Below are 18,335 nucleotides of genomic sequence, written 5' to 3' on the forward strand. Positions count from 1 at the left end.
ACCTTTAGATCTGTGTTTCTCTATCTTCCTTCCTCTTGAGGGAAGGCATGGGGTAACACGGGTTCTGGATGACAATATCCCATATAAGTAGAGGGAGGGTAGGAAGGATTGAGGCAACGTATGGGGAAATCCCGGTCCAGGTGATCCTCCCTCGTTGGTCCGCCCCCAAGGTTGGGATCCAAGAGTGATGGCCCTTCATTGGCCACCTGAACAAAGCATCCTCAGGGATTACACAGACCATAGAGGGTCAATGTCTGGGCCAGGGGACAGCAGTAGGAGTGGGCATCATGCGTTTTCATGTGGGCCCGCAGATGCTGTGTCTTAGTGCTCCTACCGCTATTGATACCCTGGCTGTTGAATTTAGACCAGTGTTTACATCATGCATGGGGGTGGGACAAGGACTGCTACCCTTAGGGCTACCCAAGAAGAGGCGGGAGAAGTAACATCTTCTGACCTGCCTTTTTCTGGTGACCTGGTGGGTTCTGGTTGTGGCCCTGTGGCTTTGATCTTCTATACTTTTGAGTAGAGGAGATGCTTGATTGGCACCACCCGTGCTCCTGTTGAGTCAGTGTGGAGGGGGTCAGCCTAATGTTAGGCATTCTCTTAACCAACTACTGTTAGAAGGAATCATACTGGACCAGGTGAATATGGTCCTTAATAGAGCAAACTTACTTAGTTTACTGAGTAGTATTCCTTTGATTTCAGCCATTAATACGGGAGACATAACTCAGGTTGAGTTCTGCAACAACCAGAGATTGAATAAGGTCATTCTGCATGCACACTCACGATTGATTGTAAACCAAATTATTGAAGCCTCTGATTATATAAGAACGTGGGATTATGAAGTTAGCTTGTTTGACTCAGAACTGCCCCCTTCTGTCCAAAAGCCTGTTAATCCCGGCAGAAAGGGGGCCTATCTTTATCTACGCAACCCGCCTTTCAAATGAGATGTTTTTTGTACAATGATAGATGGAGGGAAGTATTTAATGCAGGTGTAGGTGTGACTAATGTACATGAGAATGTGGATTGAAGCTGGTTGGCAGCCTCTTTGGTCCCAAAGGGGTAGCAATCCCAAGCTTCCCCTGGTAGAGATCTCAAAATTATATCTTGGAACAGTAGGGGCTTTGCCCATCTTTTTCAGGATTCTAGTGTATACTTGGCAGGGGCAGATGTCTTTTGCCTTCAGGAAACATGTTCCTTATATTCTACAACATTAGATGGGTATACCCTTATGTTAAACCCTGCATATAAGGGGGAAAAGCGTCTGGCTTACTTTGTGGTATAAGGTGGTTTCCACTCTTTACGCTCAACCAAATGCATTTACTCAGGCGTTTGAATTGGAATGAGACGCACTGGTTTATCCGTAACTTGACCAGACCTTCTTACTGAATCTCTGTTGGAACTCGGCAAAAATCACACAAGAAGAATTCTTTGACGCTATCGAAGAGATCCTGTTTCGCAATCTAACTGGAACTCAAGCTCTATCATTATTTGTGGTGATTTGAATGCCTTATATGTAGATGGGTAATGTATTAGGGGGCAGTCCCCATATCATACTTGGGAAAGAGGTTCCCAGAGAAACGTATTAGATTACTTTTCTGTTTCCCAAGAGATATTTGTATATGTTACGTTTGTTAACATAAAGCCTATTGCCATGAGTGATCACCTCTCCCTCCATTTGAATTGGAGAGTACAGACCAGGGACCGTGAATCAGGTGATTACGCTTAGATCCTTCAGGTAAATCCCGGCAGCAACTGTTTGGCTTGGAATGACCACAATATAAGGAGCTTTAATAAAATTTTGGTGAGATAACTTCGTGGCAAAGACTTGTTTACCTTACTAGGAAAACACCATATATGGTCCTGTTGAGTGCTGTTTTTGACCAATTGCCATCCCGGAGGAAAACTCTGGCAGTCCATAATCGTGGTCCTATGATACAAGGAAACAAAAAGGCTCTACGAAGAGTCTTGCAATCTGTTTCTTTTAGTGACTTTGCGGAGCACAGACGACTCAACCTGGTTTATAGAAAATGGATTCGCTATTACGGGCACACCCAGTTATTAAAGGAATCTCAAAGAATGCTTGGGGTAATGATTGCCAAGGAGACTCGCTATTTTTGGAATATCATTAACTCTGATTCACAACCTAAACGTCCAGTAAATCCTATTTATGAATCCAATAGGGTGATGCATTATAGTGAGATATATGAGGGTCTGCATGAAGATGAGGTCCCTATACAAATCATCTTTTGTGAGCCATGGAAGCAGAATATTGATCAGGGAGACCTGATTGGTCTTATTACTTGCAGTTCAGGCTCTAGAGCGCCAGGACCAGATGGATTGTCTGTTATGGTGAAGAAAGGGAATCCACCCTTTTGGGCAGATCTGTTGTTAGAAATCTTTAGGAAGATTCTGCTGGGAAATAGTTTACAGGGCTCATGGTTGACTTCGATCTTGGTCAACATCCACAAAAAGGGCCTGCGAGTCAACCCGGCTAACTATTGTCCATTTGCCCTTCTGGACGTTCCTTCAAAAATGTTTGCCTCGATCTTGCTACGAGACATGCATGCATGGGAAAAAGGGGCTGGGAGACTGGATGCCCACCAAACAGGGTTTACGAAATGAACCCGGATGAATGCAAATGGATTTTTTCTGGCTATTTTGAAATGTGAGACAAGGATAAACTCGAAGCCTGTTTTTATCTCATTTATAGGCTTTTCATTGGCTTTCGACAGTGTTGATCAGTACCTTTTGTGGCAGAAGCTTTCTAATTGGGGTTGTCCGAAGGGCCTTTTAAGTATGATTATTGCTGTTCATACTAATGCATCTTTGAGGATAAGACTGAACGCTACAAGAGCCCTGTCTAGTACAATTCAAAGTTTGCGCGGCCTGAAAAAAGCTGTGTGTTAGCCCCACTTCTTTTTATTGGAGAGGCTTTTAAAGATACACGTTGTTTCCCGCCTTTTTTAGCTGCCAGCAGGACCAATTATCTTTTATATGCAGATGATCTTGTTTTGTTAGATTTCGGTCTGCAAAGGCAACTTGCGGACTTGTTGGTGTACACAAAACGTAATGAATACACGATTAATATTGGCAAGACTAAGGTCTTTCAATTCAGAGCTGGAAACAAAAGACGCTACAGCAAACACAGATGGTTTTTGGAGGACTCATCATAGAACAGGTGCCTAACTTTGTTTATTTGGGATTCTTTTTATGTGAGGGTCACAGCCACAAGGAATCCTTCCTCCAACAAAAGGCTAAGATTGTTTCCTAAGCCGCATAGGCTTTTCAAGTTAACACAAAATGTGGCTATTTCTCAATGGCCTCAGTGGTTGAATTTTATAATAAAAAAGTTCTTCCGGTTGCGGTGCAAGGGACCGAAATGATGCTTTTTTATCCAACGGTAAATTGGAGTAAACTTGAAGGCCGATTTTGGAGAAGGGTGCTGTCACTGCCACCCGGGGTCCCCGTTGCTGTTTTGTGGCATGAATTGGGTCTTTGTCTATTGATGCACACATTGCGTGGAAGCAACGTTGTCTCCCCCTTAGAATGTCCCGTGAAAAACCTACACCTTGGTGGGAACTCAAGCAGGGAAATTGTGTGCCTCTTGTAACAAATGGTTTGTTGAATTGAATGTCATGATAGAATGGTGAAGTATGACGTGGACTTATCATTACTGCAGACTACCCACCTCCTTGCTAAAAAGACGATGTGGGAGTGGGATTAGATATTTACCATGCAAGAGGTACGTAGGACAAAGTTGTTCTCTGGTGTGTTACTTGATGTCAGGTCCCTGGGTGTTCTACCATCTTACATGTACAAGCCGCTATGTCCTTCTTGGAGATCTACATTTCTACGCCTGCGGTTTAACTTGTTTCCGACAAGGGTTGTTCTGGGAGCCCGGGGGTGGGCGGGCAGTGGAGCGGAAGTTTAGAACCTGTCGGTTCTGTAACTCTGCGACAACCATAGAAACTATTTTACATGTGTTGCTGGAGTGTGACTTTTTTAAAGATGTTCGAATTTTACCTTTTGGGCATCATCTGTGTGATTTTAAGTTTTTATCTGCTGACGTGGATGAAATTGTTGGGGTTTAGCCGCACTTCGGTTCTTGAAAGATTTGTTTGTCTGAATATGGAACTATAGTGACAACTAGGTTTGTACTAATATCTTATGAATAGTTTGATCTCATTTTTGTTTTTATTGTGATTTGAAATGAAATTGCAATGATTGATGTTTTTAATGTTTTTACGATAGTGTTGATCTCGGTTCTGCGTTTATACGACTCTGTTTTTAAGTGGAAAAATTATTTTATGAATAAACTTCACAATTAAAAAAATTAAATAAAATGCTGCAGCATTTGCGCTGGCATGGATTTTCATGCCGGCGCAAAAGCTGGCGATCGGTATGGAGTCCGCCAGCTTTATGCATAACAGAATCCCCTTTCAGAAAGCTCCATGATATCGCCTCTCTCGATGCCATCATTGGGTTTGTGGTGTATGCGCTCAGCTCGCATCCTGCATGTCCATGTTATCCCTAACTATTGGAGAGCCAATCCATCCTAGCAGGACTTCTGAAGAGCCGCTTTGGCACGCAGATCATTTTCTCTGCACTGGCAGAAGACACCATAATGACTGTGTCCTGTGACAGGCTGGTCACATCACATTGTGGGCTTTGTAGTACTGCAGGTGTTCGCTTCCTTTCTGCACACACGTAACCACCTCAATTTCCCAATGCTCCACAGTACCAGGTTCACACCACAGTAGAACAGGCTGGAAGATTGAAAGAATAAATCGCAAGCATCCCTTTTAGTTATTCTCTTTTCCCTTCGCTCCTCTTTTCTCTTTATTGCCCAGTTCACCTGTTCCCTCTCGGATGCTCTCCCCTCATCAGTTCAATATCCTCTTTCTCCTTTGTATTCTCCCGGGATTATTGCTCCTAACACATCCCTCTCAGGCGTGTTCCTTTCCTTTTCTATCTCTCTTTCTTTGGTGTCCTTCTCTCCTCCTCTTCTGCCTTCCCCCAATCTCTGGTGATGTTTTTTATCCTCTCGCGTTCCTCCTTTCTGTGATTCTATTCTTCTCGCTTAGATCACTCCCCTTTCTGGAAGGCTCTTCTTCTTAGTCATAGCTCCTCGCTCTGAAGTTCACCTTCTGCCTCCCTGGTGCTTTTGTACCAGCCACTCTTTTTTCTCCTCCCAAAATGTTGCTTTCCACTCCTCTCTTCGTTGTCTCGCTATTGGGGCTTCTTCCATATCTAATGTTTGTGTTTCTTACAATTTCCCATTCCCTTTCAGTGATGCCAAGTGTGGGAAAATTCAGTGCATGAGCTCTGCCTCGAAGCCACTGGACTCCAACGCAGTTGCCATAGACACAACAGTCTCTTTGGAGGGGAAACGCATCCGGTGTCGTGGGACACACGTCTACCGCACAACAGAGGAGGTCGGAGACAGCCTGCAAACTGGCGACATTCTGGACCCTGGCCTGGTGATGACCGGAACCAAGTGTGGGGACAATCACGTGGGTAAAATGGTGGCTGCCTGAGCTCACAGCGTAGTGTGACTGAGTGCTGCATGCTGTCCGTGTGAGCGAGCGCTGCATGGTGGCGAGTCAGAGCTGCTGCAGGGTGTGTTCGTGCACCTTCATTGTGTTCCATGGCTAGCATGGGGTGTACTCAGTGCTTTAAGTGGGGTGGTAAATTGAGGGCGGGGGCTATCATTCTGGTCAGTGGCCTACATTAGGCCACGCCCAACCCCCAGCCCTTGCATTCAAGGACCCGTGGTTAAAGAATTGCCTGCAGGAGTAGCTGACCCTCCCAGGCAACCCTTTAACCACACGGCTCATGGAATGTGATGTCTCCTTATTCCGAAACAGGAGGAGGGCTGGGTTGACCAGCCTCTCCTTTTGTTTCTAAGCAAAGAGCTAACATGCAGTGGTAGCCCTTTAACCAAGCACGGCTAATGGGCTTCCTGCTGCATGTTAGCTCTTTAATCAGAAACAAAAGGAGAGGGTGGCCAACCCAGCCCTCCTTCTGTTTCTGAATAAACAGACATCGCAGGTTTATCCGAAGCGCTGATTGGTTATACGGCTGACTTCAGGTGTCAGCATTTTGGATTAGAAAAAAGAAAAGCTGACACCTGCAGGCAGCCGTGTAACTTTGCAGCGCTCGGCTAAACAGCTGCCTGAGAGGTCAGTGGTGCTGGGGTTAGTCGGGGTGAGCCCCGGCAGTGCCCCGGCTTGCGAGCTCATCTCAGAGACTACCGCGGCTTGGCCCCGGCCCACTTCAAGCTCCCGGTGTACTGGAACTGCTATGCAATGTGCCTGCCTGTTGTGTACCTGGGTAACGTGGTGCACCAAGGGCGCTGTGGGAAGTATCAGATCCACCATGTTTTGCTCTTTGTCTGCGGTGCAGTGTAATCAGGTGGCTTTGTGGTGTGCTAGGCCCTCACTCACCCTTCTCCCCTTTTACCATGCAGATCTGCTTTGAGGGACAGTGTCGGAGTGTTGCCTTCTTCCAAGCCGAGGAATGCGCCGCTAAGTGCCACGGTCGAGGGGTATGTCCCATTCACTTACCTCGCTTACAGGCTGCAGCTGTGCAGGGGGTTTGCTTTATATTTACATCCCTGTCCCTCTGAGTCTCATTCCAAGCGTGAACTTATCTTTAGAAACATAAACGGTATTGGTGAAATAGCTGTGCTCTTACAGCCATAATCCCAGGGAAGTATCCAGCATTGCAAGAGCGCGGTGGGGGTTAAGAGGGTTCACGAAGGAAGTCCTGCTACTTTTCCCACCAAATGCAGTGTGTGCGATGCCATACGGTCTCATGCCACCCACCCCACTCTCACTCCCACGCTGCCCTCAATCAACTTCTTTGGTAACATTAGTGGCAGATGGCATTTTAACACATACACTTAAGAAAAAATAAATACAACTGCAGGGCCATTACAGATGCAGGAAGCTCTCTGTCCAGCCTCTCTGAGGCCAAAAACACATGCAAACCTCCAAATGTGCGTATGGATTGCACCATCAGAAAAGGGCATCGCAAGGAGCATCGTCAGTCTTTGATACTTGGAGGTCACCTGCGAAGTGACTTCAGAATAAGTTGCCATAAGTAAGTCAAGTGGCAAATAACTTTGTGGTCCAAAGTACCTAAATTGCACTATTATTATATATGGAGCAACTCTATAGTCATAAGGCTTTTTTCTCATGACATCATGATATATTAACGTAAGCAATGAAGTGAAACACTTTCAGAGCTGCAGATAAGACACAGTGAGGATGCATTATTGCCCAGGTTCACACGCTTTGGTTGAATGGTGAAACTGGGATGTGGGCAATTTAAGCAACTCTGCACATCTTCCCAGGTTTAGTTGATAAAGATATTTATTATGGTTTTGCTTTGCATTTCATGTGCTTAAATAATACTTTATTTATAGAAATGCCTTGGAAGCAAAGCACATTACGTAATCAACTAGCCTTTAATAATAAACTAACTATACACTATAAACGCAGACATATGTTGAGCAATAAGAATATGGCTTTAGGTGTATTTTCTCCATCCTGCATGCAGGCACAATAACATTAATGTGAGCTTATCAAATCCCCCTTGGGTTTTAAAGCCATAGTCATTATTTCATAAAGCCTGCAACATTATGCACCCTTCTCACTTCTGATCACTCCCTCCCATGCACATTTCTAAAGGGACAAAAGTCCCTGCTAATAGCCCCCCACATCAATGTCTAATGGCTCTGATTGTACTGCTCTGTGCCAGGACACTGAGGGTGCTGAGCAGGAACACTGTGCTCAGCACCCTCATTGTCATGCCAGCGGAACACCTTTTCTGTTTATCAACCTGTGAGGGTGCCGAACGGGAGAGGTGTCCCACTGCCAAATGCCAGTCATACCCTAAAAGAGCCACTGGGGGAGGGGGCGAGGGGGAAGCTGCTCCCCCAACCTTCCCCTGCTCGGTACGCCACTGCATAATCCGCATCAGTATAAGTTCTGGGATGTCGAAGGCCATACTGGAAAAGCCATATATATCTTTACCAGGCTTGTAATAAGAAGTTTATAAATGTCCGACTCCACCCACTCCCAGGTTCCGTCAACCACCATTCCATCGAGCTCGCATCAGTTTTTCTATGCATAGTGGGAGTGGGTGTGTACCATTTTCACCTTTGGAGAACATTTTGGGGGGGGTTTGACCTTTTTAATTTTAAGGAATCCACATGTATTTCTCAAATTCCTCCCTACTCGATGCTTTGGTATTTCTGGACTTTTTTCTTTTAAATTCTCTCTTTAAATGCTGACTATCTTAGAGTCGACCATTTCCAGGTTTTGATCTCCTTTGCCCTAGGCTCCTTCATAGTACATAAGCTCCCCTGTGATTTGCCTCCCTGGCCCCACAGCCACCTCACTCAGGGATCTCTTTTTTCTTGGGGTGTTTTCTTTGATTAGCTGGAATCTCCTGAGTTGTATCCTTGGAGTCTTGTCACCTAAATCATCACTTTACTTTTTGCCGTGGTGCCAAGGCACGGCTTGGGTTTTTCCTTCAAGGGACGAATTTTAGGCCTTCGCCTGAGGTGCCCTCAGAACTAAAGACGTGTTGCCTGGGAGAGTTTATCCAAACCTCTCCAATCGGGAGGCAGATGCTGTATCCTCGGCATTGTCCTTCAAGATCCCTACCAGCCGCTGGTGCAGGTGACACACACAACCTGTCACAGTGCCGGCACTGAGGGCGCGCAGCTGTGCCACTCCCTCGGCCAGCCCCAATAGCTTCAGCACGGTGCGACAGCGCACTTCAGGCCAGGGCCATGGTCCTTGCTCCTCCTCCTTTTTATAGACTGCTTGAGTGATGAGAGAGATTTGGGGTTTTCATGTCCCCCTTGCTGCCACCTGGTGGTTTTACTTTGATGTCAGATTACCAGCTGCAGGAGGAAAGCATGGTCACAGGAGTGAGCTACTGTAGCTCTTTCTGTGACTCAAGGCACGCTCAGCCTGACTGATAAATGAAATGACAGAGCGCACCAGACAATCAATCCTTGCATTGACCCGAGACTAAATGAAAGCAGGCCGAATCCCCTGCCCCCAGGGTGCTAATCATTTCAGACTCATCCGGTCTTCTTGAGGCTACATGGCGATCTGGGTGCTCCTCATGAAGCGCCTCAGAAATCATAAGCGTTACTAAATGTTCCAAGAGGGTTGTGAGAAAAATAACCACATTTGGCCCTCACTGAAATCCTACTAGCCGTATGCCGGATTCACTCAGACTTACATTTACTCTAATGGTAGTTCATTTTGACTTAACTTTAAAAGAAAATGTCAGCATAGTTTTCCTACTTTAGAACCGAGCTACTTGTGCTTCCAACTCCTGGTTTGTAAATGTCAGTATCTTCCGAGTGGCAGAAGTGTTGCAAAATATTTAGTGGAACTATAACCTCGACAGGGTAGACAGGCGCTTACTGACAAGGCGCTGTGGCAGGTTGACAACCAAGTGGGCAAAGAAGGTGGATCCTCTGTATTGTTTCTTTTTTTTGTCAGTGAGTGGGATCATTAATATTTATTATCATTTATCAGCCTAGACTTACCAACATCTACCTGAACAGATGCCGCTTCAATAGGGCCCTGGAACTGGGAAATGCTTGATGAACAGGACTGGGTAATTTACTCCAAATCCTGGCTGCCAAGAATGAAAGTCTTGTCTCCTTTGGCCTGACCTGACAGAGAGTTCTATGAATAGTCTGGGATCCTCCATAGAGAAAAGGTGCCATCCTGAGGTTCCCCGTGCGAGGCTATCCTGGAGATATGCCGGAGCAGCCCCACGGGTGCATGTGAAAAGGATGCAAAGGTTTTTAAGCTGAATTGTCTAACCTGCTGGGAGTCACATCCGGTTCCCTTGATCAACTTGGACGTGATTACTTTTCCTGCATCCAGAAATCAATACGTTTTCAGCCACCTGGTCTCTGCTAATAAGTTTCATTGAAGGGCTCCCTCCCACCCCCAGGAGTTCATTGCAATAGTTCAAGCGACTATTCACTAAGGCTCCAGCTACAAGGTTACACTTGAGGCATGAATGAACAAATCCCATATAACCACTTGATAATAAAATACCCCTTGCGAATGGCATGAACCTTTGAAAACTATATTGTCTTCCCATTTTACCTGAGATAACTCCACAGGCTTTCCAAAAAGCATGTGGAGATGGAATTTGAGGAGAGATGACTTCTCTGTGTTAGCAGGGCCTCTTCCATCTAGCCATGGCTGAGATGAAGCGAGCTAGAATCCAACAAGGCCAAGTCATTTAGGCTCCATGAATGTACAGTCAGATTTTAGCTTAGCTATAAGATGGTAACGTGAAGGGGTATGCTTTCACTTCAAAAAGTACACTTCCGGAATGGTGAAGGTGGTTGTAAAAGGTAGTGTAACTATTAATAGTAAAAAAAATAAGAAGTGGGCCTCTGCTCGCGGCCGTTCCAACTCCCTTCGATCTCTGTATCTTCTGAGCAATTGAGTCTGTCTGTCTGGAACTTCTCTGCTTCTGCATCAATCTCCGGCACCTAGTGCAGTGACCACCATGCTGGTCCTGCCTCTATATCTACTTGTGCTTTGCAGGCTTCTGTGACTTTTCCCCAGCAGTCTCTGCAGGGTCCTCACCCTCATTTTCCCATTGTTCAGGCTCCCTGGATGGCCTGTAAAGATTACAATTCTTAGGATGGGGATTTGTCCACTGCTCGGCTTTTCGCACCATGGAAGGGATGTGCTTGTTGTATCACTGACCCAATCTGGGCCCAAAATCAATGAATGACGCAAGTTTATAAGCACCTCTTTTGCCTGAGTGGAGCAGGTTCAGAAGATGATTCCATCCTTGGTTCTGGAGATTTTTAAGGAACATAAACGCTCGCTGGTGGAAAGTCGAATTGCATGTTCTCTTAAGTGCCTATTGCCTCAGCCACTCTGGGTAGAGGTAACGCTCCCTTAATGATGTCAGCTATGCCCCTTGTGAAGTCAGCAAATGTACTGTTATAGGGGAAAGGGTTTGCTATTCCTTAGCCTTGAACATGTGTCAATTGAATACAACCAGGCAGAGAGAGACTGGAAGCCACGGCGCTTATACAGGTATTAGTCAGATACAGACAATCTGAGTCAATATATCATTCAGTAATCAATAATACTGCCGCAGCTGATTGGACCTGAGCGTGGTACCCCTGCCCAAGGACTCCAACAAAGACTAAACAAATCATACACACACAGCACATGTGCTTCAAATAATTTTTTATATGAGTAGAATCGGTGGATTGGTTTCAGCTGAAACCAATCCACCGATTCTACTCATATAAAAATGTGTTTAGTCCTTGTGTGAATTGAACACTGGGGCTATCATGGCCAGAGAATCTGCTAAGAAATGGGAGAAGATCAAATTACTCAGACAAAAGCATCCCCTGAAAGCAAGAGGAGAATTTTCTCACTGTAACATAGGGTGGACATGTGCTTTAAAAGGTGCATAGTGTGTTCTCTGGGCCAGAGAAATCTGCAGCAAGAAGCATAGATTTTGGAGCATTTCGGATATGCTATGCCTGGGTTATATTCTCTTTACGCAAAAATACTCAGTACAGGCTTTTGGCTTTCACCATTTGATGATAAGGTGCGTTTCCATCCCTCCCCAAATAAGGTTTTGACGCGCTACTAAATAGCGAGCAGAGGGTCGAAACTGCTTTTCTGCAATAGCCACTAGAAAATATAATCGAATATGTGTCCCTAAATCTGATTAATTTTGGTCTGACATTATAGATTGAAGCAAACCTATCAGCATTTCCCCAGGAAGATAACCAGATCAGATCAGATAGCAAATAGCTAGGAGCACAAGAGCAACAGTTCATTATATACAAATGTCTTATCTGCCGATAACACTTGATCAGATTTGCAGAAACAGAGAGACCTTGTGGCACAAATCCAAGTTTCATTGTTCAGTCAGCATTTGACATAACCTCCTCTTGATATTTACACCAATGGTAAAAGATCTCTGAGGATCAGTGAAAGTTTTCAGTGTTGGGCCCCGGTGTTTGCCTTGTACAGACTCTTTTCAAGGGTGGATTTAAGAAAACCAGCAGGAACTGAAGGACCCGCATAAAGATGTGTAACTACTAAAGCCTAAACTAGAAGACAAACATTAGAACTCGAAATAAAAGGTTTGCTAACTTTTAAAGAAATCACAATGAACACTACAGATTTCACCAAGGCATTAACCTGTGGAATAAATAAAAGAGAGGAATCCAAAGCAAGTCCTAAAGGCTTAATTGATGAAGCAAAACTAGCTGGAGTCACAGGGACAGAAATCCCACAAAGCAAGAGCAGCACAGGCACTCCTGGATTAGCATGAGCCAGTAAGAGAAATGTATTTTCTAAGCTGGTCAATAGAACTGGCCCTTCAATCTCTCGAAGGCATCCCTTGAGATGATCCTTCCCGCTATGATGACACCTGCAGGTATAGTTCAGTGTCATCCATTTACTGCCATATGGTCCCCTGATCCTCCCTGCAACAAGGCCTGCTATTGGCTTCATTTACAGATCAAGTAACTTGGGGCAGGATCAGCACCTGGAGCATTATCAATACAGGGTCCTGGCTTTGAGTCCGAATTCGGCCAATAGGTACTTCACCAAAATAATGAGCCCAATAGCTGCTTTTTTGCCAGGAGTGGAAATGCCCTGATCTTGCTGGGAATTCCCATGACACTGAGTCTCCCCTTCCTTGTCACTGTACTCACAGATCAGAGTCTAGCGCACCTTATGCCACATCCTTCCTACACATATTCAACTTTCAACTTAGTACGTAATGCTCTTACAAGGCAAATCCCTCAAATGAGCCTATAAGTGATTGGGAATGATGTCAGTCCTCCTTTCGTTTACCCCCAGCTTCCTGTTTTCATGACCTCCCATGGGGAAGGTTCATAGGAATGTCAATACTCTGAAGAGGAAGAGAGGGCACATTGTAACGCAGGTCACCATATATAATCATGCTATTACCCCTACTGCACTTCCTCCTTCCCATCAGGTTCCTCACAGGTTGAGACCGTATCTGCGGTAGAAGCACAAGTTTAGATGCTGACGATGGTGGCGCAGAGGACGCAACACTCAAGAGGGGATTCTGACCTGGTTGCAACATTTGCACATACCAAAAAAAGTCATCTGCATATTTATTCTGTAGTCTCATTAAAAAGTAAATGTGGAAGAGTGGGACCCAACAAGACCTCTCTGAAGACCCCTTCCCGAACCTGTTAATGAGAACTGAAGGGGACAGTGTAGGCGCCACCCAGGGAAGAACAGTTGAACTCAAGTAAAGGCCCATTCTAGGCTCCACCAAGGGAATAACAGTTGAACTCAACATGACCTCTCTGGAGATCCCACCCTGATAATGAGAAGTAAAGGGCCCAGTCTAGGCTCCACCAAGGGAAGAACAGTGAACTCAACATGACCTCTCTGGACGTAAAGGCACCAGTCTAGGCTCCAGCAAGGGGTCCTCTACATTTTCTGCCCACTAGCTTGACACTCATGGACTGACCCTGACACCTGGAGAGAGAGGCATCCTTGCCTCTCCAAGGCCTGCACCGGCTCGGAGTCAGTGGCTTCTCGCCTCGCCGGCCTTTCCTCAAGGTGATACATGATCACTCTTCCTGTCTCTCATAATCTGGAGAGATAGATCATCAATACCACCATTGTTGATGCACACGATACGCCGACAGTCACTGTCCAGGGAAGCTGGGCGAGGACACCATGTCGGCAGGACAGCTTGCTTAGCTAAATGGGGCAAAAGATCGGATCTCTGGAAGAAATCCTGACCCTGGCTGGAGATGCAAGGCCACCGGCAACACCTTGAAAGACAGAGGACTGCAAACCACGGGACCCAGATCTCATACCCTAGAGACTGAAGTTACTGCAGAATGAATAAATGAAAACCATGGAACAGGGCAGCACAAATGTGTGGCAGCCTACTATTAATAAAGGCATTAGATAACCGGAAAGAAGTTACAGAGGGAAGGCTATACACATTTAGAAACCTCTTGAGAGATAAAGACATTTACAAGAGGAGTGGAGACTACAAACTCATGAAGAGAAAGACCGTCCTTAGACAAGCCCAAAACAGGAATAGGAGATGAAAGGAGCTGCTGATTCTGCTGCCTGGAGCCGTGCTCTGCTTATATGTTTACAAATGGAAAGAGAAGCCGAAACCCCCCAGTGAGCCCCAAGCACCCCAACAGGATGCAGAGCAGCCCTGGTAATGTCTTTGTCTTGCACCTTTCTGAAGCGTCTGGATACTTTGGGCTATGCTTGGGCTGAATGTTCCCTTTGGTAATACAGGGATCTGGCCTAATGATCAGAAGTAGAGATCTTATATGAAATATGCCTTGAGTCTACCAGGAGTAGACTCTTGGTGAAGCCATGCATCTACTCGCTGAAACCCTACTAGCAACATCCCCATGTGAACAGGCCCTGAGAAATTGTATGGGTGTGAGATCCTTAGAAGTAGTCGGACGGATAGCTCATGTGCAACGTGCTGGTTTTGGAAATGGGCTAGTGCCATGCAACAAGTTTGAAACCCCTGGTGCCACCGATTAGGCACTTCTTAATTTTAAGGGTGATGAATCGAGTACCGTTAGTTGGTAAAAGTAACACTGATTTATAGAAATGGGGGCTTTTCCTGGATTCTGATGTTGGTTTCTTCCATGTTTAAATGCTGTGGGATATGTGGAATGGTGTGCTTTTCTTTGGGTTTCTTGCATGCCTTTTCCTGTTTCAAGCTTTCTACGGACTGTCTTTTTCTTCATGAGTTTGTAGTCTCCACTCCTCTTTTAAATGTCTTTATCTCTCAAGATGTTTCTAAATGCAGTACAAGTCAATAAAACTGCATTTAAATGACAATGATTATTGTCGATCAGATAGCACAGCAAGCTGAGCGCTCGTTCTGATCTGTGCCCAGCATGCTGATGCAGGTTTGAATCCCGGCTGTGGCTGGGCCAACTCAGGTTTTCATCCTTCTGAGGTCCATAAATTAATTGAGTACCACGCAGTGGGATAATAATATCAACTGTTATTTCAGCACTTAGATGCTTGTGGGTTTGTAACGCTATATGAAAACTAGATATTATTATAATGATTACATTATTAAGTAGCAGTAAAGGAGCAACATGGAGGAAGGGGGTGTATTCTGGTGTTTCGTACTAGGGTCAATATTGTCTAGAAATTGCCCTGTTTGAGCCTGTGATTTGGGAGTTCCTCTCAGCTCTCAGCAGCAAGTGCTTAACTCACGTGCCTAACCGGTCAGCTGACCTCATTTCAACTTTCCCACTAACTTGTAGCCATAACTTTACCTTTTGGGAATGCCTGACTCACACAGAAGTGGAGGATTTGTGAGGTTATTGTGGGTCTTGGCCGGTGCCTTACGAATGTTTCCATCATGCTTACATTGATTATGGAATGCAGGTGTTTAACCTGAGTTCTAGAAGTATCAGAACATTGCTAATCATTTTTTTTATTTTTTATGTATTTTTGGATTTATATATGTTCAAAAAAGTGGACATTCCATTGTTTTCTGACTATTTGTGTATGACCTATTTAATCATGGCACCCATGTGCTGTGCCATCAACTTTTACAAGAGAAAAATAATAATTCTATTCTACTAACACCTCCCCTCTTTGTGCAGAAATATTTTGGCTCCATTTAGCGGGAGGACTAATGTAGTGCTTGCTGTGCCAACACTCAGTCAGAGGTTTGCAACCATTGGCTCTCCAGATGTTTTAGACTACAAATCCCATCAGTCATAGTCAACATGACCAATGGTGAAGGAGCATGGGAATCGTAATCAAAATACCTGGAGAGCCGCAGGTAGCAGATCCCTTGCCTATATCCAAATGTTGCTGTACCGCAGGCCACCAACAAGTCTTACAGTCCACATATGGATGGACTTCAAATCTCTTTCTATAGGTTATGCATGATTTATCATTTCTGATTCTAGGGCACTCAACTTGTGATACCTGTGTATGTGTACTTCAGTCCAGATAAGTGTGAATACCTGTGTGACAAAGTTTTAAGCTTGCGTAAATGACGCAAAGTTGGTCGTTCAGCGGTGATAGACAGCAGCGCCATTTAGGAAGACATTGCTGCCCATGTATTTCTTGCTCGTTTACCCTCTCTGTGATTTAACCAATCAGAACACTGATCTTCGAAAAGTGAGTTTGCCTTCAATTACTGTTAGTTTTAGTAGCTGATTACGTGGTACCATGTAGCAGACTTGAGTTGTCAAAAATGTAGATTTAAAAACAAATACATTTTGGCTCATTATGAGCTCCCCGGTGTGGAAGAAATGCTGATAATTCCAGCACCGGCATTTTATCTGGACCGGGGAAAACAAGTTTGCTGGTGGAGGCAGTGAACTACCAGCAGGCCTTACCTGCCAGGAGTTCAGGACCCTAAAGGCAAATAAATGCTGGAATCTCGGGCACCCCCATAATTCCGGCAATCCCATCCCATGCACGCATCAGATGCATGCATTGTTACAATACCACACTTTTAATTATACGGAGAAAAACACGTTTTCTCTATCCCCACAGATGTGCAACAACAATCGGAACTGCCATTGCTCTCAAGGCTGGGATCCCCCCTTCTGTAATCACACAGGAAGAGGCGGGAGCATTGACAGCGGCCCTCCACCTCCAGGCGGTGAGTATGACCTGCGTAGTCTGGTCCTTTGTCTCCAACCCAGGTGCACTAGGACAGACTAACCCTCTGCACCTTGGATGTGGTGTATGACCTATGTAGGCCTTTCTCATGGGCATTCCCACCAGGATATAGCAACCTCCCACAGCCCCTTGATAAAAGCCTGGTCTGTATAATCTGGACCTTTGGCTTCCCCTCATATGATATAGGACTGAACACCTCTACCGAAGTGGCTGCAGGTAGGACCTCTGTCATACAGTCTTTCAACTCCTAAATATGCATAGTGGTATAGAGTAACCTCTGCTTGCCCCTTTGTGCTGTGTTGCTGGGTTTTATGCTGCACTCCGCTGCCACTGCATTATCTGGCTGTTCGTGGATCTAAAATGGGGGTCTAGATTAGTGAGGAGAGGGAGATACTGAAAGATAGCTGTCCTGCTGCATTCATGTGTGCAGTTTTGAAGTACCAGTCTACTGTGTGCGGGATTGTTTCTGGGTGTTTTTCGTTTTAATCGCATTGTGGCATGAGTATCCAAAATGGAAGACTTTTGGGCTCATGGTGGTGGGATGCATTGCCCAAGGATGTAAAATGTAAGTTGTTTGTAGAGGTGTCACGTTCTGATGTTTGATGTCTTTTGGGAGAGGAATTCAATTGCTGGGAGCGTATTAGATGCTATGCAAATAGTGCGCTTGAAACGTAGCAATCCAATATATTAGATTGTGGAGGTCCCAATGGGTGGCTTGCATGCTCCACACAGTGTGGCCATGCCACAGCCTCAATATTTTGTCCCTTGTGTGACATCTCAGTGTTGATGCCCATCGGGTAAAGTCATTGTGAGGAGATGTCTTGAGGCACCCTAGTGTGGACGCGGACAATGGTATGCGGTCTTTATATCAAAATATGTTATAATATTGAATGATTGTATAACGAAACTTTTATAACAAACAGTTTTATATAGAATGCATTTAGGGGTGAGGTAAAGGGTTACATATTGTCGGGAAACGGTTGGGGTGCATTTTTATGGGTGGGAAACAGGGGTAGTGGAATAAAATATTCGATATATGTTCATTCAATATGAAATATGTTGGTATAAAGACATGTAACCGTGAACAACGTGCAGTGACATTAGTACACAGTGAAAATGTTGCCAGCAAAAATGCAGTCAGTGAAAAAGTCGTGGTGAAAATACCTCTGGAGTAAAAATGTTGCCAAGCTAAAAGTAGTCACAGAATATAGCTGAAAAGTAGCCAACATTATAGTGCTGCTAGGGTGTTAGGGTTAAGGGGATTTTGTGGACTTGTGATTGCCTGGTTTAGGGTTAGGATAGGGGTTAAGGTAAGGATAGAGATTAGATTGAACATTTTGGTTAGAATGAGGGTAGGAGTTAGGGTCAAGGTAGTTGCTGCAGGGCTGGCGATGTTTGGGTTTGGTTAGTGGTTAGGACAGATAAAGTGTCAGGGTATGTGTTAGGGTAGGGGTTATGGTAAAGCTAGGGTTAGGAGTAATGGTTTGGGTAAGTGTTAAAGAAAGGGCTAGAGGAGTTGGGGTGGCCTGGTGATCTTGGCGCTTAGGATAGGGGTTAAGATACACTGAGTGGCCAGGGCAAAGTGTATGAGTTGCAGTTAGGGTAAGGCAG

At 45.1% G+C, this 18,335-nt stretch overlaps 1 protein-coding gene across 3 annotated transcripts in view; it reads left to right on the top strand.

Annotated features, from left to right (window-relative positions):
- ADAM19 (ADAM metallopeptidase domain 19) overlaps window positions 1-18,335 on the top strand; it is a 378,374-nt gene that overhangs the window by 285,658 nt on the left and 74,381 nt on the right. For all 3 annotated transcript variants that reach the window (XM_069653928.1, XM_069653926.1, XM_069653927.1), the window contains exons 16-18: window positions 5,294-5,516; window positions 6,473-6,550; window positions 16,596-16,704. In XM_069653928.1, the coding sequence (XP_069510029.1) occupies window positions 5,294-5,516; window positions 6,473-6,550; window positions 16,596-16,704 (410 nt within the window). The remainder of the gene's footprint in view (window positions 1-5,293; window positions 5,517-6,472; window positions 6,551-16,595; window positions 16,705-18,335) is intronic.

The sequence above is a fragment of the Ambystoma mexicanum genome, chromosome 3q (assembly GCF_040938575.1).
Source record: "Ambystoma mexicanum isolate Mex_15411 chromosome 3q, UKY_AmexF1_1, whole genome shotgun sequence".
NCBI lineage: Eukaryota > Metazoa > Chordata > Amphibia > Caudata > Ambystomatidae > Ambystoma > Ambystoma mexicanum.